Genomic DNA, 24,488 nt, shown 5'->3' on the forward strand with positions numbered 1-24,488 from the left:
GCTGACTTGTCTTTAAAAAAAAAACAAAACAAAACTCTCTCTCCTCTCTAAAAAAAAATAAATAAAAAAAGATTTCCATTTTGACTTAGTTGAAGACATAGAAACTCTGCTCAAGCAGATGTTTTTTTTTTCTCTGTAAAATTATGAGTCAGTTGCTAAAGCTATTACTCAGAATAAGATAGGATCTACTGTGGTTAAAAACAAAGGCACCCAAATCTCTGGCTTAACATATTGAAAGTTTATTATTTTATTTTTGGTACTGAGGATTGATACCAGGGTGCTTTACTACTGAGCTACATCCTCAGGTCTCCTTAGTTGTTTTATTTTTTAGTTGTGGTTGGACACAATACCTTTTATTTATTTATTTTTATTTTATTTTTATGTGGTGCTAAGGATTGAACCCAGGGCCCTGCACTTGCTAGGTGAGCACTCTACCACTGAGCCACAACCCCAGCCCAGGTCTCTTTAGTTTTTTGAAACAAGGTCTTGCTAAGTTGCTGAGGCTGGACTTGAACTTGGATCTTTCTACCTTAATCTCCTGAGTCGCTGGGATTACAGGCATGCGCCACCATACTCAGCTTACTTTTTGATCAATTTTTAAAAAAATATTTACGTTTTAGTTTTAGGTGGACACAATATCTTTGTTTTTATGCGGTGCTGAGAATCAAACCCAGTGCCTCACACATGCTAGGCGAGTGCGCTACCAGTTAAGCCACATCCCCAGCCCACTTCTGATCATATTAAGTGCACTGTGGATCCAGTTGACTGACCTTCATGTGGCACTGAGCAATCAAGGCCACTTTGATCTTGTGGCTTCACTATGGCAAATCTATGATGCCATGGTAGAGAAAACAGGCTGTGACTGGTCTGGGAGTGACATACACTACTTACTACTCCCACTTAACTGGTCAAAACCAAGAAGCAGGCTGGGAAGTATAGTTTCCTCTATGCTACAAAGGATTAGAACAGATATTGGTAAATACAGTATCACCATAATTCTTGTATCTGTCTGAAATCCAGGCTGAATGCACAATGTTAACTCTTAACTATTTTCCTTAAGAACTGAAATAAAACCATATCAGATGCTCTAGAAATTTTGGAACGGGTTTTAGAGAATACAGTAAGAAAAGTTAACATGCTATTCACAGTAGTTATTCTAAAAATCCCATTTTCAGTGAGGCTGACAAGTGACAGATGAGTAATACTGGTAGCACTAATTCTTAGCTGCAGGTAGGTTAAAATGAAAATAAAACTTCTGATTAACAGGGTGGTATGTAGGTGCAGTCAATTCTGTCAAAAAATTGAGATTCAGGCCTTTTCAATGTTCTTAGAACTTACTGAGCCCCTAGAATGCTGTGTGTGTCGAGACAACTTCATCCTGGAAAAGGGTTAACAAAAGGAATAGCTGATTTTTTCACCCACTAATAAAAATAATTTAAGAAAGAAAAACTGTGAGCCAGAACTAGAAAAATTTTCTCACATTCTCACTTTTTCCACTCCCACCCCACCAAAGCTGAATGAATCCATCTCCTGAATAAGGTTAAAACCAATTATTTAGGTGTAAACAAATGCTTAGGTATTGTGATTTTCAGTGTAATTTAAAATGAGTTCAAATGATAACTAACCACATCTACTAGGAACCCTCTATAATTTTTTCTTTTTTGAGATGGGGGGGTGGTCCTCACTTACTACATTGCCCAAGTTAGTCTCAAACTCAAGATCCTCCTCCTGCCTTAGCCTCCCAGGTAGCTGGGATTACAGACAAGAGCCAGTGTGTTCAGCTTTAGCCTATTTTGGGGGAGGAGGGTACTGGGGAGTGAACCCATGGGGTACTCTACCACTGAGCTACATTGCTAGTCCTTTTCATTTGGAGACAGGGTCTTGCTAAATTGTTCATATTGGCCTTGAAACTTATGATTCTCCTGCTTCAGCCTCCTAAGGAGCTGGGTGTCACTGCACTAGGCTAATCTGTATCATTTGCAACATTATCCCTAGGGCTGGGGTGTAGCTCAGTGGTATAGCACTAAAGCCCTGGGCTCAATCCTCAGCTCACACACAGAAAAAAGAAAAAAATAATCTAGCCCCAAACAGCAAAACCAGTTCCTATAAGAGCAATTAAAATGTGTCAGGTGTACACTCAGCTACATCATGATTCTTTTATTTTTTAAAAAAGCAATATAATAATATGCAGCAAGAATAATTTAACAGTTTTGAGAACATTCACTACCCAAATAAAGAAAATAAATGAGACAAGAAAATGTATAATACAACAAAACCTGTGCTAAAGTTAAGGTTTATCTGCAAAATTAACAAACAAACAAACATAAAAAGATAAGGACAATTCATTTTTAATCAGTCAAAAATGAAAAGGTTTCTGGACAATGTTAAATTCCACTCACCATAATGCTATAGTTTTACATTAAATATAATTACTATCTATACATATGCAAAAATATAAAGTTCTATTTCATACAACAAAACCCTTTATAGAAACCATTTTAAAATTCAGCAGAACTTCTCAACATTAACATGTGAGGTTTAAGTCCTTCTAAAGGTTCCTTTAAAGGTTGTAAAACAAAACACTAAACCTAAAAACATTGTCCTTTCTCTTAGTTCCCAAATTAAGTCTAATTAGAACAAAACAAAAATTGATACCTTAGTCACATACTACTTAAATATTAACATTGTTCAATCATGTCTAAAATCCTCCATTTTTTTCAAGTATGGAAACAGAACTCAAATATCCACAATACAGTACTAAACAGATGGAATATTTAGAAAAAGACTTTGTGGTCATATGGCACGGTATTAATGTTTAATTTCAATATGTTTTGAAATCAATATCAAGTTTTTGTTTTTTCTTCTAAATGACCAAAATTATAAACTACATTAGATAATTCTGACTGTGGTAAGACTTAAAAGTGTAAAATACAACATCGATATTTTATCACAAAAGTAAAGCTGGTAACAGTTTATAAAAGGACCCAATAGTCTACTTGGACACACTCAGGATTAAAGCTCGTCATGATAGAAATAGTCATCATGGAGCTGTCTGCCATAATCTGTGGCTTCACTGGTAAGAAACAAGTCCTGGTTTTCCAGAATTTCTTCTTTAGAGAGTTTTTTGTCACCATTCAAATCCATTTCATCAATTAAATGAAGAGCCTTTAAAATAAAGCAAAACAGAAAGGTATCAAATGTTATTTTATCAAGATGTTCACATTTTAGTGTAATGTTCTGTCAAACCCATTTGGTTGTTTGACTCATTAATGTATGTAAAATATTTCATACTGTGTCTATCGGCTGTGTCTCTTATTATCTCCTTTTAAATTTCTGCTGGGTTCTTCTTCCTCTCTACCAAAATCCAACCCAGGATCCAAACCAGGATATCACAATGTTAAGCAAAATTACTATAATCCACTTTTTGAGCCTCTACAGTTAAATATGAACTATTATTCTATTTACTATATGCTCAGAATAATACATGATACCACCTTCCTTTTCTCCTTGACCATCTAAAACAGTTTGATGATTTAATTCAAAGAACAGCAATGAGCAGGGCATGGTGGCACATGCCTGTAGTACCAGCTGCTTAATCAGGTAGGTGAGTAAAGCAGAGGGAGCGAAAGTCAAGGTTAGCTTTGGCAATCTAACAAGACACTGTCTTAAAAAGAAGAAAAACAACAAAACACAGCAATGAATTGATCCTAAATAATCCCATTACTACTTCTTTTTTTTTGGCTTTGATTTTTAACTACCTATCAATAGAACCAACTTTTATTTTTTTTGGGGGGTGTCATTCTATGATACTTACCTCCTCCTGCGCAATGCCCTGATTATTGGGTACTACCCAAGATAACAGCTCTTGGGGATCAAGCCTGCCATCATTATCCTTGTCATAATCATTCACGAATCTGTCTTTCTCAACAAGTATCCATTCTGGATCTTCATTTGCAGCTTAATATAAAAAAACAGAAATATACATACACAAGAATATCACATGTATCCAATAAGAAGTTTGGTATATCCCTAGAATAAAGGAAGTGAATTTAAAGTTTACTACATAAAGGAAGCCAAATGAAACAGAAGTACTTAGCTGAAAAGTCCTAAAATAAGTACAAATACATGGTAATTTTCAAAAGTGACGCATAAACCTAAACAACTCAGAGTTTTTTAAATGTTGCGTATTAATACTAGTTTACTATTGCTACTTGTTCTGATGTCTTGTTTTCTCAAATATGAGTTGGGTAATAATTTGATGTACACTGTGTGACTATATAGTTTCCTCTGTTCTTACAAAGTACTCCCCCCTGTATTTTTAAAGTGACATTGAAAATAAGTGCACTGTTGACCAATTTTAAAACTGCACTGTTTGATTTTTTTTTTTTAGTTATACTTTGGCACAATATCTTTATTTTATTTGTTTATTTTTATGTGGTGCTGAGGATTGAACCCAGAGCCTTGCTAGTGCTAGGTGAGCACTCTACTGCTGAGCCACAATCCCAGCACACTATTTGATATTTTCAAGTAACAATTCTGAAGACAGTAACTCAGAGAAAGGAAAATTCCTCTAATTTCATATGCTGAGTAAATCACTTTTTACAGTCTCAGAATTTAGACTATTTTATGTTTCTAAGATCTACATGTAATCATACACAATTTTCTTTAAAAAACAAAACTATGTCAACCTTTACTTCCTTCCTTTTTGGATTGACAATGGTATTCTACTTATTGGAAAAGGAAGAAAAATGTTTCAATCTAGACATAAAGGTAAAAATGAGCAAGACAGCATTTCAGTTAAGCTATAAAATCCCTTTGTTGAACTTGTATTATAGTTAACTTAGCAAGAAGTAGAAATCAAGCATAGCTCCTCTTCTTACATTTTCTCTGTCAAAGAAAGCTCTCAGTGATAAAAGATCTTCCAATTTCTTGTTTAATTCCATTTTTTCCCCTCTCTTTTCACACTCCCCAGGTGACTTACTTGGATCCCGCCTGTAATCACCAAGAAATTCTTCTAAACTAACATATCCATCACCATTTTTGTCATGTTCTTCTAAAGCTTCTTGAATGACGAATTCCTATTGCATGTTCATTAAAAGAAAAAAAAAAAGGCTTAAGTCAATAATTTTCGATCCCACAACCATCTCAGTCAATCTTAATATAGAATTTTAGGAATCATCATTTTGATTATCTATACTTTCACTAAACATTTCTAAACTCTAGAATCTAGGAGAATAAAACCTCAAGTACTAAGTAATTCTAAATTCAACATGTGTAAGCTTGTGAAACTATGAAGAACTTCACTTTTTATTCTCCTAAACCACTTCAGCACTAAATATAGGTTCCCATTTTCTGCATGTTCCCCTCCCTCTCAAGCATGCCATCTCTCACTGTCGTTTTCCTTAACCATCAGCCCTCCAATCCATTCATAGCCCTGAAAGAACCCTACCTTAGATCTCGTATATAACTGTTCTTCCTCCAGATCTGAAAGGTGCCAGCCCCTCACAAAACCTCAATACTTGGCTTGCTCTTCTCTCAAACCCACTCCAAACTGCCCATAAATCTGCCCCCCGTTCTTATCAAAGCTTCATACTTAACAATCAATCCTCCCTGACCCAAATGGCAGATCCTTTCTAGTTTAATGACCTGATCAATGGCCAGCTGATTCAGTACCTCCCTCATTACCTTCCTACCCCTTTATGTCCTTTTCTTATGGTGCCAATCCCTACCCTGAACATTACGACCACATCACTTCTCCTTTCTTCCGCAGTCATAAAATCTAAAAAGACATAGAACTATAAACTTAGTCCTTTTAAGCTGATTTCTGCCATTTCAGTGAGTTCTCCCTGCAGCTTAGAAATCGACTTCTAAGTTTTCTTAATATTCCCTACTGCAGGGGCTGGGGTTGTATGTAGCTCAGTGGTAGAGTGCTTGCCTGGCACAAGTGAGGAACTGGGTTTGATCCTCAGCACCACATATTGTGTCCACCTAACTAAAACAAACAAACAAACAATTCCCTATAGCAGTGTTTTCAAATTTCTACCTCCACTTTCTCTGAGCTTTGCTATAATCCTTCCAAAAATTCTGTTGGCAAAGATCCTAGTTTTCCAACCATGATACAAGTCTTCTGAAAATGATTCATATAAACCAGCATGTATCCTCACCTTTAACTCCCTCTATTCTTATGCCTTATCCTCTCATTTTTTTTTCTTTCATCTCAGGAGTTGAAGCTCTTGCTAGGGCAAAGCCCTCAGCTGTTTCTTAGATGCCATATATTCCCATTTCCTAAGGGCTTTCTTTCAATCTCAATTCCTTCTTCTATGTCTTTTGTGACATTCAAATCCCCAGGACTTTGCTGCACTCTTTCATTACCATCCTGGTTCTTTTTTCCCTGCCTAGACTCTCATGGGTTATATCTACTATTCTCATTTCCTCCCTACCTGCTTCCTCCCTAATATCTCTCATCTGGATTCTAGCATCACTACTGTAATGAAATATATTCTCAAAAGTCTCCAGGGGCTTAAACTACAAGCTGTCTTCCCCACTCCCTTTGGTACTGGAGATCAAACCCAGGGCTTTCCATGTGCTAAGCAAGTGTTCTACCACTGAGATACATCCCTAGCCCCAAGCTGTCTTTTTTAAAATCAAATTTTACAGATTTTATGTAGAGAAATCAGGGATTTTAACCTTTATCATCAAAGATTACCTTTGTCACTATTATAAAAGCTCAATACTTCAGGGTCATCTGACTCTGAATATCTATTAAAGCAACATTCCTGTTTGTGCTTTCTTCAAAAAATGATATAATCTACTTCATCCCATTGCCATTTGACATTCCAGGGCCATATCACTTAATATCCATTGTTTCATTGCTTTCACTGGTCATTCCCCTCTTCAGTCAACTGTTCCTTATTCTCCAGAGAATCAAGAATCAGCATCCTCTGCCTAAAATTATAGGATTCAATTAGCTTGCCTAGATTTAATCTTGGCACTGAAATTATACCCAGCACTGTTCTTAAACTAGGTCATCTATTTTGTGCCAAGTAAGAAACCAGAAGCTTCACAATGTCAAGAAGTGGTACTAATAGCAGTATCTTGCCATAGAGTTTTTGGGAAAAAGTATATCTGCTGCATTGTTATTCAAGGCCATGATCAATTAAACAAAAGGCTACCATCTTCCTTCCCTCAAATATCCAGGGAATCAAGTTACAGAGCTGGAGGCTGATGTCATGCAACAGAACTCAATATAAATGTTCTCTTTTTAAAAGTTATTTGGCACATTACTCTTAACTCCCCAATATGATGATCCCTACTCTCACAGCTTGTTAACACAACTCAATCAACAACTGTTGGGTTAAAAGCTAAAATTTGACAGTTTTGAAGACCTGGTGGTGGCCACCCCCCTTTTCTTTTTTATCTCCACAGTGCTAGGGATTGAACCCTCAGACTTGTGCATGGCAGGCAAGTGCTCTACCACTGAACTACACCCTCAGCCCAGTACTTTTTTTTTTTTTTTTTAAAGGTACTAAAGGAATGAGACGACTCATTACACCTGAAGTTGCAAAAACGTTAATAGTTACTAGGAGCTGCATCCCCCGCCTGCTATGAAAAGGGATCTAAATGTGGATAAGTTGTTACAGACCAAAAGCTTCCACAAATGAGGCTGTAAACTACATAAAAGTTCTGGTGTTACTAACATAAGCAACCTGACACCACCAGGAATCCTCCTGACCTATAAGATTAGAATAATTTTAGTCACTCAATAATTCTCTTAAAATGTTTCTTCCTTAGGCTAAATTATATTGTTATATCGTATATGGGTACAAATATGTAACAAAAAATCTCACCATATGTACAACTATAATGCATCAATAAAATATAAAAATATATGGAAAAATTTTTTTTTCTTCCTTACCGTCATATAATCAACTTCCTCAGGATGTTCAAAAGCAATAAATTCTTCAAGACTCAAACCAGGACCTGAATCTTGGTTAGCTCTTTCAAATCGCTTCTTGTCCTTTAAATGAAGCTTTGAGAATTAAAAAATTTTGAACATATTTAAACATCTCATTATTATCATAACATCATTAAAAATACTTTGAAAAATACAAACTGTGAAATCAAAGCACATTCTCAAACATCATCTCTTTCATCTTTACATCATTCCACTGAACGTATGTTGGCAAATAATACCAAACATTAGAGGCAACATAGAAACAAGCTCCATAGTCAGACCTAGACTGAAATTCCAGCAATGTCACTTACTAGTTGTGGTACTAGTATAAATTGCTTAACCCCTCAAGCTTTCTTATCTATAAAACTGGGGTAAAAATCTCTACTAAGCAATTAGCATGAGCATCCCTTTCATGCAATCAATATATCTGAAGTATTAAGAATTTCATAATTGTTATTATGCTACTATTATTGATAGAAAAACTGAGATTAAATGATTTGATGAAAGTCAGAAACACAGCTAAAATGTACTGACCTTGAATCTTCCTTGCTCTTTCCATACTACTATCACCTTTAATAATTAGTGTTAATATTTTTTTGAATATTCCCAAAGCAACAAATTTATATCATGTGTTAAATATTGGTAGAACTGGGATTGTGACTCAGTGGTAGAGTGTTCGCCTAGCACTTGCAAGGCACTGGGTTCAATCCTCAGCACTACATATAAATAAATAAAATAAAGGTCCATTGACAATTAGAAAAGTATTTTAAAAAATATATTGGTAGGGCTTTTAAAAATTGTTTTAGGTTTGCTAAATGATTTTTCAAAAATATGTAAATATTTTAGAAAAGTATTCCTCTTTTGTTGAGACTCTCATATGATTAGTATTGGTAACTAATATTTCAAATATTTTAAAGGCTCTTTATAATGATAACTCTGTATATTCAGAAACAAGTACACTAAAAGCTTAAATGGGTCTTATCTTGAGTTCAAATAAACACATCTCCTTTTCTATTTTCTCTCTCATCTTTTTTTTCCCTCCTTTTAAAGTATACTTGAGTAGTAAAAATGATTAGGGATAAGGCTGATTTTGATAAATGTTTCAAAGGTAATTCTGTAACCAAGAGTCTTGGAAGTCAAAGGTGCTAGCTATATTGTTAATCCTGCCTGATTTCTACTTTGAGAATTTCTGGGAATAGCTTTCCTTTCTAATAATAATAATAATAAAAATAAAATAATATTAATAATAGTAAAAGGTGTGTATCAAACTATGTATTTTAAAAAAGTTTCACAATTTTTTAATATTTATTTTTTTGTAGTTGTAGTTGGACAAAATAACTTTATTTTATTTATTTATATGTGGTGCTGAGGATCAAAACCAGAGCCTTGCACGTGTGAGGCGAGCCATCTACCACTGAGCCATAACCCTAGCCCCAAGTTTCACAATTTTAGAAGCATTTATGTATTTTACTGTTGAAAAAAAAATGTTCTGTTTAATTTTATAGAATAATAGGTTAGGAAAGGTAGCATTTACCTAAATGCTAGTTCTTTTACAGTTACTAATCATCCAGTGGAGAGGTTCAACTTTTCCCCTAAAGAATCTGCCTTTTAAATATCTAGACTTCACAAGTCAGTTACACTCACCCAACTATCACAGAAAAGAAAAAATAATGTTTCCAAATAGCTGCTTTTAAGCAAATGTTTCATAATTTTAAATAACTACATCAAACAATTTGTATTTTGTGTTCAGGTTTAATATGGGGAAAAGTAGACAAACAAGAACTTGAGGTCTTTGTGGAGTCAATCAAATTCTTTTTTGAATAAGTCACTATTCAAAATACCAACTGCTTAGATTTCCTTATGAAAGGATCCTTCAATTTGGAGCAAAAAAGGTCCATGTTTCAGCAGAGTTAGCTAAATTTGGCCAAATTTGCCTATGGAAAGAAAGGATCTCTTTAAACAAGTTGAGATTTCTTTAAAAAAAAAAGAAAAGAAAAAGAACGATTTTTCTGGTTCACATTTTATGGCCATTTGAAAGCACCTCATATCAAATTAAAAGAAATCAATATAGAAAAAGAATGTTTTTTTCAAAGGGCAAAATTTTAAAAAAATAGCCAGAAAGATGGTCAGTTTCAGAAAACCTCAACACTTTTCCCCTTCTGTATTAAAAAGCTAGTAAAGGATAAAAATGCTATCTATTGTAGTATAAAGAAACTACCATAATAATTTATTTTTACAGTGCAATGAAAATTTGTGAGGACAAACTGCCACCTTTTGGTAGACTAATGGTTTTACATGAGGAAATATATAATCTGGAATCTTAGAACAAAACTTTAGGTCTTAAAAATTCTGATCAGCCATATGAAGGCTATCTCTTACATAGTAAAATATTACTTACACAATGCATATTCAGCAACTGACTTTAGAAGCTGGAATAACTGAACTTTTGCCAGAAGTTCTCCAAACTTTACTTCTCCTGCCTAAAAATGCATTATTTATAATTGTTCATCATATAAATATATACTTTTTCAGGTATTTGACAGCCTGAAAGGGTCACTACTCCAAGTTGCCTATTCTCTCTATATGTAAATTTAATAAAAATAAAATTCAGGTACCAAGTTGATTTTGAATTGAATCCTTAGGCATTCTATCACTGAGTGCAGCCCTTTTTATTTTTTCAGACAGGGTCTCACTAAGTTGCCCAGGGCTGGCCTTGAACCTGTGATCCTCTTGCCTCAGACTCCTGAGTCATTGAGATTACAGGCATGTGCCACCATGCCCAGAGATGTTTAGTTTTTCAATAGAATACCATATAGAAAATTTTATTTCATTCAGATATCCAGTTACTTTTTATGATTATTTTATTTATGGCATAATATTTGGTTTATAACTTTGGATGAGACTGATTCCTCTTTTATCCCTTATTTTTTATTTTGAATAATGCCCATTATGTCTGGGTTTATTTTTACATCCCACATGAATTTTTAGGAGGTTAGGTATTATCTATCAAATTCTTTAAAAAGTATGATTAGAACTTCATGAAGATAGAGATATATTCCAGGGCAGCCAAATAGGATTCTCTCAGAAAAGTATTCATTTTAGGAATGCAGTATTTCCCTTAGGCTATTAAGATCCTTCTAATTTTCTAACTCCTTCTTAAAAGGTAGACTTAAATCAATGTGTACTGGGTACACATTGTGGAATATAGTTTCAGAGCTAGACATCTTTTTAAAAATTGGTTCTTGGGCTGGGGATGTGGCTCAAGCGGTAGCGCGCTCGCCTGGCATGCGTGTGGCCCGGGTTCGATCCTCAGCACCACATACCAACAAAGATGTTGTGTCCGCCGAGAACTAAAAAATAAATATTAAAAATTCAAAAAAAAAAAATTGGTTCTTAACAGTAGAGCTCATTTTGATAAAATTATACATGCATGAATATATCTTATTCTAATTAGGGCCCCAGTCTTGTGGATGTACACAATGGTGAGATTCACTGTTATGTATTCATATATGTGCATAGGAAAGTTATGTCAGATTCTTTCCACTGTCTTTCCTATTCCTAACCCCCCCACACTTCATTCTCCTTTGTCTAATCCTCTGAACTTCTATTCTCCCCACACTACTCATAGCTCTCACTTATGAGAGGAAACATTTGCCCTTTGGTTTTTTGGGGATTGGCTTATTTCACTTAAGCCAACAACAGTCTTCAGATTCATCCATTTATTGACAAATGTCATAAAGTCATTATTTTTTATGGCTGATAATATTTCATTGTATATATGTACCACAAATTCTTTATCCATTCATCTGTTGATGGGCATCTAGGTTGATTCCATACCTTAGTTATTGTGAACTGTGTAGTTATTGATGTGGTTGTATCACTGTAGTATGCTCATTTTAAATTCTCTGGATATATACCAAGGAGTAAATAACTTGGTCAAATGGTGGTTCCATTCCTAGTTTTTTTTTAGGACTCTCCATACTGCTTTCCAGAGGGGCTGCACTAATTTGCAGTCCCACAAACATGTATGAGTGTACCCTTTTCTCACATCCTCACCAATATTGTTACTTGTATTTTTGATAACTGCCATTCAGAACCAAACAACTTTTTAAAAATATTTATTTTTTTAGTTGTAGTTGGGAATAATATATATATTTATTTATTTATATGTGGTGCTGAGGGTCAAACCTAGCACCTCGAACGTGTGAGGCAAGCACTCTACCGCTGAGCCTCAATCCTAATCCCCCAAACAATGGGGGATTGTTTGGGGGATTAAACTATTTATAACTATTCCTAAATAGTTTATATTAATCAGTAATGTATCTCTTCAAAGTGAAGACTTTATGTCAACACCATCATATTGCATTTAACTTCTCTATTGTTCCCTGGCAGGGAAGTCAAAATGTCACGCTTTGATTTTAGAAAAGTTCCAGAACTCTAATGATCTTTTATGATAATTCCTAGAGTAAAGAGAACACCTAGTAGATGAATCCCAAATCTCATTATCACCATTTGATTTCTCTTTAGCACCACTGGGAGGAAGAAGACTGATTTACACTCCCTTTAGTCTACTGGAAAATCAAGAACCAACTAACGGGGGAAAAATAAAAACAAGATACGTTTTTCTCCTAAAAATGAAAGCCTAGCTAATCTAAAGATATTAACAAATGCCTAAATAATTTAAAAAGTTGAATGATTAACTATAAACTTACATGAATTGTACATGTTTTCTTTAGCAATATTCTTTTAAATCAAAATAGAAATATATACCAGTCCAACTGTTACTATTTATTACTATTTCTCCATACTGTTATTATCCTCAACTGAAATGGAGATCATCCCCACTTTTAGAGATGAGAAACTGAAGCATAAGGAGGTTTAGTAAATTACCCAAAGCTGTACAATGGTTAAGTGGTAGAGCTAGATACAAAGCCAGGCAGACTAGCTCTGAGTCTGGAGCTCTTACCCAGCACACTGGTGGCACATCCATAGCATGAGTAGTCATTAGCAAAGAAACAACCAACTTGGAGTTAGTGGTGGCCTAGTTCAAATGGCCAACAGAATTCTAAAATAAATAGCATGTACAATGATAAATGATGGCAACAATAAAAATTTAAAAATACATAGTAAAATGAGATGAGAAACAAGCTAAAATGTTTCCAAGCATGCTGGCATACAGTTAAAATAAGGTATTTAGCTTATTTATTCTTTCCCATACATAAAAAAAGACTATCTTAAAATTTTTATAAAGTTGGGCTGGAGTTGTAGCTCAGTGGTAGAGCACTTGCCCCACACATGTGAGGCACTGGGTTCAATCCTCAGCACCACAGAAAAAATAAATAAAATAAAGATATTGTGTCCATCTACAACTAAAAAAAAAATTTAAAATTATATTTTTAAAAATTCTATAAAATTACACTTGAAATAGAAATTTCTCAAACTTATAACTATTCGTGTTGATACACTTTTTAGTTTAATAGACTTCCAAAAGTCTTAGGAAGTTCCTACTAATTCCTAAATAAAAATTGTCTTACTTCTGCTTAATTGAGCTTATATTTTAACAAATTAAACCACAGACACAACAATAGTATTCAGAGTAAGACTGACTCTTCAAAAACGAGTTATTTTAAATAGCATAGTTCTATGTAAAACAGTATTGAGCCAGGTATGGTAAGGTAAGCCTGTAATCCTAGCAGCTCTGGAAGCTGAGGCAGGAGGACTGCAAGTTCAAAGCCAGCCTCAGCAATTTAGTGAGGTCCTAAGCAACTCAGCAAGACTGTCTTAAAATTAAAAAAAAAAAAAAAAAAAAAGGCTGGGGATGTGACTAAGTGGTTAAGGATCCCTGGATTTAATCCCTGGTACCAAGCAACAATAACAACAAAAAATCAGTTGAGGTTCCTCAAAAAACTAAAACCAATTAATCCAACAATTTCATTTCTGGGTATGTACCCAAAAGAATCAAAAGCAGGATCTAAAAGAGAGATCTGCACATCCCATTCACTGCAGCATTAATCAATAGTCAAAAGATTGAAGCAATTTGAGTGTCCACCCATAGACAACAGGATAAACAAAATTTAGTATATATGTATAGACACACACACACAAAAAAAAATAAATAAAAATAAAATATTATTTGTCCCCTTGAGGACATTAAGTGAAATTAGCTAGTCACAAGAAGACAAATATTATAATCAAATACATAGTAGAAAGTAGATGGTGATTGCCAGGCATAGGGAGGGGGTGGGGATAGGAATGAGGGTTATTGTTTAATAGATATAATGGGTTCAGAGTTGTTTTGCAAGATGCAAAGAATCTGAGATTGGTTGTACAATAAATAAGGTTAACCCACTTAACAATATCAAATTACATACTTAAAAATGGTTAAAATGATAAATTTGTTATGTGTACTTTACCACAAATATTTTTATGAGTTATTTCATATAAAACTGTTTTAAAATAGAAATGGGCCAGTGTAGCTTGCTTAGTAAATATGATATAAAATTTACTGTTCAATGTTTAAAATAAAATATTTAGCTAAATATTCAAAATACATTTAAAAAGCAACTTTGGAAATGAGAACAAATAAATGATGCAGCTGAGTAAAACAGATGCAGGGATAATTTAGGCAGTACAAAGTAAGAGTCCTAAATCTGGCTAAAAAGGAAATGATCAAAATGACCACTGAAGTGGAACTGGTGATTGCCCAGAGAACACAGCAATCTGGTCTACGACCTCAGGTCCTCTTGTGCTCATTCATGTAGGAAGATAAAGTAAACTGATGTGATCAAAAGGAACAGCTTGTGCACATGTACTCACCTGCCTAAATGACTCCTCTTCTGCATCATCCAGAGCAGTGATCTCATCAAAGTCAATCACACGATCATACATCTGAATATTATATTCATCCCATGTCACAGTACCATCATTGTTTTTATCATATTCAACAAACTGTTGTTTTGCTTCTTGCATAGCATAATGTTTAAAAGACATCTGAATCCACTGACTGAGTTCACCTATGAGAATTTTCCAGAACACAAGGAATGTTGACAATAATTCTGATAGTTAGGGTGTAGATTTCTAAACCTTCTCAAAGAAGAAAATTTTCAATGTTTGCAAATACTGAGTGAGAGTAAGTATTGAGAGAAGAAAGTGGGGAGAGCTGTGTGAAATCTAAGAATGTTGTAATGTAATCTACATAGAATGCAAGCTCCATGAATAGAGTTTGGGTTTGTCCCCCCCCAGCACACACACACACCCACAGCTGTACACTAAATGCCTAGAAAGTATCTAGCTTAGGGACTGGGATTGTGGCTCAGAGGTAGAGCACTCACCTAGCATGTGTGAGGCTCTGGGTTTGATCCTCAGCACCACATAAAAATAAAACAAAGATATTGTATCCACCTATAACTAAAAAATAAAAAAGTACCTAGCTTACTAAATATTTGCTGAATAAGTTAACAACCATCCAAAATAGCATTTTACTCTTTTTAAAAAATATATTATCCAAAAAATTGCAGACTACCTTTGCTAATTATCACAAATCTCTTAGGAAGCACAAATACTTGAATAACTACCTATTTATTTTAATATGCATAATAAAAAGTTTTCCATTTGTGAAAGGAATATAGAGTTTTCCTTTAAGACAAATTTTGTGTGTATTAAATAAAAATACTAACAAAATAATACATGGTAAACAAACATGGCCTAAATTGTGAAAAGGTATTCAAATGACTTAAGTTTGAGAAACACTGTTATAATTTATTCCCCTTAAACATGTCATAGAACAGCTGGAGAAAATTTACATATTTTATTGGTAGAAGTTATGATTTATGCCTTCTCTGCAACAGCTGTTTTAACTTGGTAACTGAAGACCTAGTGGAAAAGTTTCTATATCTCAAATATCCACTTTCAGATCAACTATTAAAAAATCTATTCAGAGAGATATTTATTATACTGCATTATAGAAAAGAGGAGGAGATGATAAATATTTATGAGGAGAGCATGAGAATAACACCTGCTTTAAAGTTATCATTTGTTTTAATGACTGGTTTGAGAAAGGTCAGGTGAATAGAAAAGCAAAGACAATCTCTCTCTCTTGAAACTAAGTGAGAGCAGAATTACAACTTATGCAAGCAAGTGTTGAACAATTGAGAGCATCAGGCTCTCTATGTTGTTGTTATTTTTCAAAACAGTGCAATTATAATCATCACTATTTCATAGCTGAAGAAACTGAGGTTCAGAAAAGTCAAAGGCCTCAAGCTAATAAGTGGCAGAGTTGGAAATTTAAATTTGTTTGGTTTCAAAGCCTAAACTACTTTTACTGAGTTTTACTACCTTTTAAGAACCTCTGATTTTTTTTTTTCCAATTTGTTTTGATATGGGGGTCTCCCAATGTCTGGGTTAGTCCCAAATCCCTGGGCTCAGCCTTCCAAGTGGTTGGGAGTATAGGCATAAGTCACCATGTGCAGCTAAGATACTCTACCACTAATAAACCTTAGAGTCCAGTCCTGGTCTTCAAAGTGCAAATTAATAAGATTCTCTTAAGGGTCCGCAAGTAGAACACAGGCTTCCTCAAGCATCACAAGTGTTTTGTTTAAAGAGACTATCTGGCATAATAGAAAAGCAAATGAAAGAGGAATCATAAACATAGGCTCACTCTTCCATTTTCCCATAAGGATAGTTTACCTTCTCAAATTTTTGTTTTTCTTCAATAAAATGAAGATTTGGACTATGTTCTTTCTTACTTTAATTTTTTGAGTTTACTATTAACTATTTGAACATATCTAGGCCCTGCGGGTTAACACAGTATTCCAAACCAACTTGTTCTGAGTGTATTCTAGCATAACAAAGATGGACCTATTATGTTGGATGAGAGTTCAGAGGTTTTGTTGTTAAGCAGAAGAAACAAAACCTTAATATTACTGAGGGCACCAATGTGGGCTCTTCTGCAATTCTCTCTCCTGCAACTTCACTTCTTGGATGCTGAGCAACATTTAAATGAGTAGTATAGTCAAATAACTAGCTTAAAGTTACAGTAATAACCTAAATTTTTTTGAGAATCAACTTAGAATGTTGATAGGGTTCATCACTTGAATTAAACAATGGGGAGAGATAGCTGCACAGCAATTTATTTAGGACATTCTTTTAAGTCTGTGCATTTCATTTCTGACTAGAGAATGTACCCAAGAACACTCAGATTTTTAAAAAAAATTTTTTTAACTGAGGATACTGAAAACTAAATTAAAAGGGCTGGGGTTGTGGCTCAGCAGTAGAGCACTCTCCTAGCACATGTGTTTGATCCTGAGCACACATGGAAATGAATAAGTAAAATAAAGGTACTGTATCCACCTACAACTAAAAAATAAATATATTTTTTTAAAAATCTAATTAAGAGAATGATACCTGAATTCTACTCCTGGCTTTGCTATTTATGTTTAAAAGGCCTTTACTTTTCTGGGTCAGTGTCTACAGAGAGGTGAACAAGTTGATTCTAAGCCCCCTACAAGCTACACCATTTTGTTATAATGTCATAAGAAACATAATCCACATGCAACAGGTCTTTTCTTCCTAAAATTTTAAAAGTGCACATATCAAAAGAGCAATAAATCATTTAATGTCTTAAAATTTGGGGGCCTATTTCTCTATAATGAGTCATATTTCTGACTGTGACAAAAATGATGTGTGGAAAGGATATCTAAAGGTATGACCTGCATACAATATAGCACGAATGATGTTTATATTTACTGGGGAAAGTACTGAGTTTTACTTGGTACCCCACATTTCAGGCATAAAATCTATTTTTCATGTCACAGTATCTCTCTCTAACTTGCTGGAATAATAACAATCTATAAACAGATACCCCTGCTTAAAATGTTCATCTCCTACAAAGAAATTTCTCCATTGTTGGTCGTGTAGGACAGTCCTTACTTTCAGTGAGAAAGCCATCTGAGTCCGAGTCAATTTTCTTTATGATCGACTGCAGTCTTTTCTGCTGCTCTTCGTGGCCAAGTTTAACATACTCATCGACGTCTTCCTTTGAGGGGAATCGATACACAGGAGGACCAAACATTACCATCAGTGGGGCATAATGGTGGAGAATAGGGCTATTAGATGCCTCCCTTGGCTTCGGGTTTTGGGGGACCCACACCAGCTCTCCAAGGCCCCAGACCTCTCTACCATCTTCAGTGATTCTGCCCCATGTCTGGAGGTTAGAGGGGATCTGGCCTTTGGGCCGGACTAATTCCTCAGTCTTTACAGGCCTAGGGGTCCCCCAGAGGGCAAGCGAGGCCCGCCTGGCCCCCATTGTCAGGCTGGCCTTCCCAGGCCTTGCCTGGCGGCCCCGCTTTGTCCCGGGACAAAGCCCGCGACGGCGGCGGTGCGAGGGCCCGGCCTCCCAACCCCCAGCCTGGACGCCTCACCTGGACGCCCAGCAGCGCCTCGCGGTCGTAGTCTGCGCGGTGCTCGCCCTGCGGGTAGTGCAGCTCCTCTGCCTTGCCGGCGCCGGCCACCGCGGCGCACAGCAGCAGCAGCACCAGCGTCACGGGCCTCGGGCCCAGCCGCATCGCGCCGGCCCGCCGAGCACACCTAGAGACCCAAGGAGGAAGGCAGGCGGCGCCCAAGCCGGCGGCTGCGCCCCGCTGGCGGCCACGGGAGGGTGGCGCAGTGTATGTGCGGGGCAGGAGGCCCTGGACGCGGAGAGGGCGGTGGTGGCCCGCTGCTTTAGCAGCAAACCCCTTTACGGGTGGTTCAGACGACAACTGTGTTGTGGAGGCGCGCCAGGCCCAAACCTATATGGCTGCGGCGGGGGGGCGGGGCTCCATTCCGCTCTGCTGATTGGACCACGCGGCGTTGGGGCGGGCCCACGCGATGTGGCGGTCCACAGTCGCCCACAGGCTCCAGGGGGCCGGCGGGGGCCGCGGAGCGGGTAGAATCCTGCGGGGGCTGTCTTCTCCTTAACACGCTCGGAAAAACACCCCCGCGATTCACCCCCGCGGTGTCGTTTCCTGTCAGGCAGGTTCCTGCCAGAAACTGTTCTGGCACTGTGCGCTCCGTGTGTCCCTCCCGGTTTCCCTCAATGAAAGAGGCTGGAGAGCCGGGTGAAAACAAAACAATACTGTATCTCAGAAAGTCTTTGCCTGAGGAACCGACCAACAGTATCTATTTCTAGATTTCAGTGTATTTCAACTTACTTATTTTACCAGAGCAGGAGTACAAACCCAGGAACTGCAGCCAGATGTTTGTATCTGATGCTCAGTTTTGCGATTTACAAGTTAAAAGATCTTGGCCAAATTACTTGGCCCCCGAAAATCTGTTTGTTCACTTATAAAATAGACATAATAAGAAGACTACCTTAAAGAGTTGTGAAGATTAAAGTAATTTGTTTAGAATAATAGCATACATGGTGAAGCTGATCTATAAATGTAAGCTCTCATTCACATAGGTATAAAAAGCAAAAGATAATTGCACAGAATAGCTTTGCAAGCAGCTCGAAAAACCTTTATGGATAGAATGCACGTACATGGGGCTTCTGTTCCATGTTCTACTTACAAATCTGTGAGGTTTTTCCACTTCATCCTGTGCACAGTAAGGCCAGAGAAATTTGTAGGCACAGCTTCAACCCTTTTGTTTACTGATTGCCCCCATTTAGAATCAGGTCTTTTCACACAGAAGAAAAGGCTTTCTGGATCCTCTTTTCACATCTCATGGTCTCTCTTTGGATTGGGAGCAAGAATTCTATTCCAAACTAAAAAACTGAGTTGCACAAATTTCCTAGATCAAGTTAGAATTTTACTGTGTTTAGTCAGAAGCCATTGAAATGTTAATAGAGCAAAGAGTTAAGTTCAATTCTTTAAATTCAATATTTTAACAATCAGTATAGAACAAAGTTTTGAATTTGAATGAAAATATGGGCAATATTTCAGAGTTGATTAAAACAAACAAACTTAAAAAAGGAAAGAAAATTTTTTATCACTGGGTCATTTTAATTTTAACTTTAGTTCTGGGTTTTAATGTAGTCTGAAGGGGAAAATAAGAGGTAAAGATACCCATTTAATAAGGAAATCAACCTTGTATCTATTATTCTTTGATTAGTTTATTTGTTTGGGGTTTTGTTTTGTTTTTTAAGACAAGCTCTCACATATTGTCCAGGCTGGTTTTCAACTTAGGAGCTCAAGTGATCATCATGCCTCAGCCTCCTGGGTATCTGTGACTAGAGGGTGGCCTATTCTTCACTAAGTAAGAGGTAAACTTTGACCAACTTCTGTGGCTCCAATTATAAATGGTATGATACAGGGTATTGCAGAAGTTCTAAACCCAAGGGATTTCACAGATGAAGGTTTGGGGAAAAAGGGAATCTAAGGGTACCTAAAGAAGCAATGAGATAAATAGTATAGATATCTGACCAACAGAAGGCCTGTGCTGTCTGCCTTCAGCCCTAAGTAGGCTGTTTTTCTTCCCTATTTTTGCACCTGTAGGAAAAGGATTGTATTAACTCAGAAGATTTTAATTGAAATCTTTGGGCTCTGAAATGGGTCCTGCATGGGGTTTGGTGAGGTGTCAACACCAAAATCTTAAAGCAAAAATTTATGCCTAGGGGCTGGGGTTGTGGCTCAATGGTAGAGTGCTTGCCTAGCATGTGTGAGACACTGGGTTCAATTCTCCGCACCACGTATAAATAAGAAAAATAAAGGTCATTAACAACTAAAAAAAAAAAATTTAAATTTATGCCTAGGGGCTGGGGATGTGGCTCAAGCCGTATTGCACTCGCCTGGCATGCGTGCGGTCCGGGTTCGATTCTCAGCACCACATACAAACAAAGATGTTGTGTCTGCCGAAAACTAAAAAATAAATATTTAAAAAGAAATTCTCTCTCTCTCTCTCACTCTGTCTTTAAAAAAAATAAATAAAATAAATTTATGCCTATATACTTTCTGGACAGAGCTCTATGGCTTTACTTTCATCAGAGCTTCTCAAAAGAAAAACTTCAAAGTTAAAGGCCCCTAAAGAAGACTCTTCGCTTATAATTTCACAATGATTTTAGTTATGATTGTTTAGAAATAGAGTTAGGAAAATTCCTGCGATCAAGAGAAGCAAGATTGATGCATTATTGGTACTTGTAATTAATCTATAGCAAAAAATAAGTATCCCAAATAAGTCGACTGGGGGAAAAAAGCATCATGAGAACCCAGAGAACAATTTTCTTTACCTATAAAAGGCCAAAGCCTACAGCCAATTTGGAAGGTTTTGTTTGTTTGGATACTGGGAATTAAACCAAGGGTATGCTACCACTGAGATACATCCCTAAACTTTTTTATTTTTATTTTGAGACAGGATCTCAATAAATTGTTGAGGCTGGCCTCAAACTTGAAATTCTATTGCCTCAACCTTCCAAATAACTAAGATTATAGGCATGCCTGACCACACCTGGGTGCAAATTTGTTTTGAAACATTTTTATTGCAACATAATTGACATACTTTAAAGTGTATAAATCTTATGTGAAAGAATTCAATGAATTTGTAGGTATGTGTGTATGTGTGTGTGTGTGTGTGTGTGTGTGTGTGTATATATATATATATATATATATATATATATATATATATATATATATATATCTGTGAAACCTGCCCAGCATGCAAAGTCTCCCTCCTATTCTCTAAACATCAGTTCTATCAAAACAAGCTATAATTCCATTTTATCATAGATAAGTTTTGCCTGTTTTGAACTTTACATAGATGACATTGCACAACATTAAAGCTACTGGTAATATGTCCTTCTGCCTTGCTGTGAAGCAAGACAACTTTGGAATAAGACACATGAGGCTTGAACTTTTGGTCTCTTTAGATCACACCTATATAACCTTGAACAAAAGACTTAAACTTGTTTTTTAACTCTAATAATGGAATAATAAAAACCTGTCTGATAAACCTGGTTTGATGGATTTATTAAATATTCCTTTTAAGGTCTCTGATCCATAGAAGAGGGCTAAAGTTTTTTCTTTCTTTTTCCCTAGAATATTTATATTCTGTCTTCCAGAACCAGTGTTTCTTGTTCCAGAAACAAGTGTTTCCTGAAGGAGGCTATCTCTAAATCCCTGGCACCCCAAAATTATTGATTTCTTAGGTCTCTGTTTTATCCCTGAATTTCAAGTGTTCCTCTGCTCTGGCATTTAGCACAGTCTACTGTGACTATTTTTTGGCATTACTACAAGGCTGTGATAACCATGAAGTCAGGAACTGGGCAATTTCTCCTAGTGCCCTTACTATTAAGAGTGGTTCCATATGGGCTGGGGATGTGGCTTAAGTGGTAGCGTGCTCACCTGGCATGCGTGCGGCCCGGGTTCTATCCTCAGCACCACATACAGACAAAGATGCTGTGTCCGCCAAATACTGAAAAATAAATATTAAAAAGAAGTTCTCTCTCTTTCTCACTCTTTCTTTAAAAAAAAAAGAGTGGTTCAATAAACTTTTGTGGAATGATTAAATTCAGCTGTATTAGAATTCCACTAGAAGTATCTACTATAGGTGTTAGCATTAGCTTTGAAACTATTCAAAGAAGGAATTTGTGGATTTATTATTATTTTTTTGAGCTTGGTTAGATGTGTGTTACAAGAAATGTGGATGTGTAACCGATGTGATTCTGCAATCTTTGTAATGTTTTGAATAACCAATAAAAAAAAAAAAACAAGAAACAGTGGTTTAAAATCAAAGCAAAGATGTAGTTTGGACGCTTGTGTTTACAGGCCTTTTCCACCATAACGAAAGAGATTTGGTATAATAAACAACTTAAGAGGAAAAGTCAACAAACTCAATGAGTCTGTAGCTTTGCACAGACAGAAAACACAAGACAAAGGAACAGAGGTAAGGCAGTGAATGGGTGAACAATTTAGACTGAATGACCAAGCAATTAGGATTTTGTTGGTTGATTAATCTTTTGTCAGTCTTTTGAAGAAAGAAGGAGATGTGAGAATTCCAGAGTTATGGTGGAGTCTTAAGAGGATGATAGAAAATACGTGGATGGTTGGATACATTATAAAAATATTTTCATTTCTAAGGAGTCTCCATAATTTTGAGTAGTCATAAAATCTCAATAACCTGCAAAATTTATTTCCAAGAAACTCAATGTAACTATTTTTTCACCAGATGAGATTTCTTCCCTAAATTAAACATAGACCTGGGCTTGGGGGGTGTAGCTAAGTGGCACAGCATTTGCCTAGCTCCAACCTCAAATAGAAGCTATCCACTGTTTCCAGAAATTCACATTTATTGCCCTTCACGAGAGTATCTCTTGTCCCAAAGATAGCACGAGTGAACAGATACTAGTCAGATATCTGACTTGCTCCAGGGACACGGAGTGTCCATACATCCTGGCTGACCTGACAAGATTATTAATAATGCTCCTTACATATCTCCCTGAATGGGTCTATAAATTGTATAGTCCTCTTCCCATTGGGCTGCACACTCAAGCTGTCTAGTTCCCTCCTTTGACTCTTCCCCAAGCTCCATGCTCTATTAAATCTCAGAACCCTTTCCCACAGGTTTTCCCCAGGTTTTCAACAATAGGTCCTTGAAGTCTTAGTCAAACACATTAGCAGTATAAATAAAGAACAAAAAGAGGGAATGAAACTTAGCTAAAGATGACAATGAGAGGAGCAACAAGAGGAGCAAAACTGTGGCTTATTAGGAGTTTCTTAGGAATTATAATGAAATTTACCTATAATGAAATTTGTAATTTGGCATTACAAATTCGGCTCTGAAGACAATTTAACATTTAAACCATAGCAGGCAGTTATAACTTTTGCAAAAGCGTAGAATATAAAGTAAGATACTAGTATCCATCCACAGAATAGCCCCAGAAAGCAGAGCCATGAGGTCTAGAATGTCAGAGGGCCGAGGAAACCCCTGAAAAAATCCTCAGTAAATATCCACATTTCGTCTCAGGAGTTTGTGGCAATTCACTTTTGCCTGATGTGTTTTCTTTATCATCTACCTTTCTAGTTGTATAGATTCTCTACTTTCTGCTACAAATACTAGAACCTTGAAGGTCTACCAACAAGGTGGACCTTCCTAGCTGAATCTGAGCAGATTCCTAGTCTCCACTCAGAGTTTACTCATCATAGCCAAAGTGAGAATTCTCTCACATAACCTGGCCAAACGAACTCCCACCTGGCTGCCACCTATAGGATAGTGGAATTAGAACATAAATGTGTGTGGGTCATAGAAACGGACATTTTGTATCTGTTATACATTTTGCTACAGAGGCCAACCCTCAGACTCCTTCCACCTAAGCCCCTGGAGGAGTTTCCACTCATGTACACCCCGGGGTGGGGGTGGGGTCCTGTATTTTGACATTGTCAATTGCAATTTGCTGCATAAGTCAATTAGTAGTATTTGTTAATCTTCTAATGTGGATTTTTTTTGGTAACTATACTGATATTTTGACTGCTCATTATGAGTTTCTGAGAGAGATATTTCATAATCTCCCACTATGATTGACTCTCTCACTACTCTAAGTTTTATTAATTTTTGTCATACATTT

The 24,488-nt window shown here is 36.3% G+C and overlaps 1 protein-coding gene across 2 annotated transcripts; it reads right to left on the bottom strand.

Moving 5' to 3' along the window:
* Positions 1-2,332: 2,332 nt before the first annotated feature.
* On the bottom strand, positions 2,333-18,716 carry Rcn2 (reticulocalbin 2). 2 transcript variants are annotated; one of them, XM_026387769.2, is made up of 7 exons: positions 18,373-18,716; positions 17,882-17,987; positions 14,771-14,967; positions 7,916-8,017; positions 4,982-5,078; positions 3,815-3,957; positions 2,333-3,165 (listed from the first exon to the last, which is right to left on the bottom strand). In XM_026387769.2, exons 1-7 carry the CDS (start codon positions 18,514-18,516, stop codon positions 3,013-3,015), a joined length of 942 nt encoding a protein of 313 aa, XP_026243554.1. In that variant the 5' UTR covers positions 18,517-18,716; the 3' UTR covers positions 2,333-3,012. The 2 variants fall into 2 exon arrangements, with proteins under 2 accessions (XP_026243554.1, XP_026243553.1); XM_026387768.2 differs by having other exon boundaries at positions 7,916-8,029.
* Between the last annotated feature and the right edge of the window lie 5,772 nt (positions 18,717-24,488).

The sequence above is a fragment of the Urocitellus parryii genome, chromosome 6 (assembly GCF_045843805.1).
Source record: "Urocitellus parryii isolate mUroPar1 chromosome 6, mUroPar1.hap1, whole genome shotgun sequence".
NCBI lineage: Eukaryota > Metazoa > Chordata > Mammalia > Rodentia > Sciuridae > Urocitellus > Urocitellus parryii.

Coding starts and splice junctions, on each gene's coding strand:
- Rcn2 (XM_026387768.2), bottom strand. CDS start 18,516: ATGCGGCTGGGCCCGAGGCCCGTGACGCTGGTGCTGCTGCTGCTGTGC. Junction 8,030..14,770: donor AAGAGGAGTCATTTAGGCAG/GTGAGTACATGT, acceptor TAATTCTCAAAG/CTTCATTTAAAGGACAAGAA. Junction 5,079..7,915: donor AGGAAGTTGATTATATGACG/GTAAGGAAGAAA, acceptor AACATGCAATAG/GAATTCGTCATTCAAGAAGC.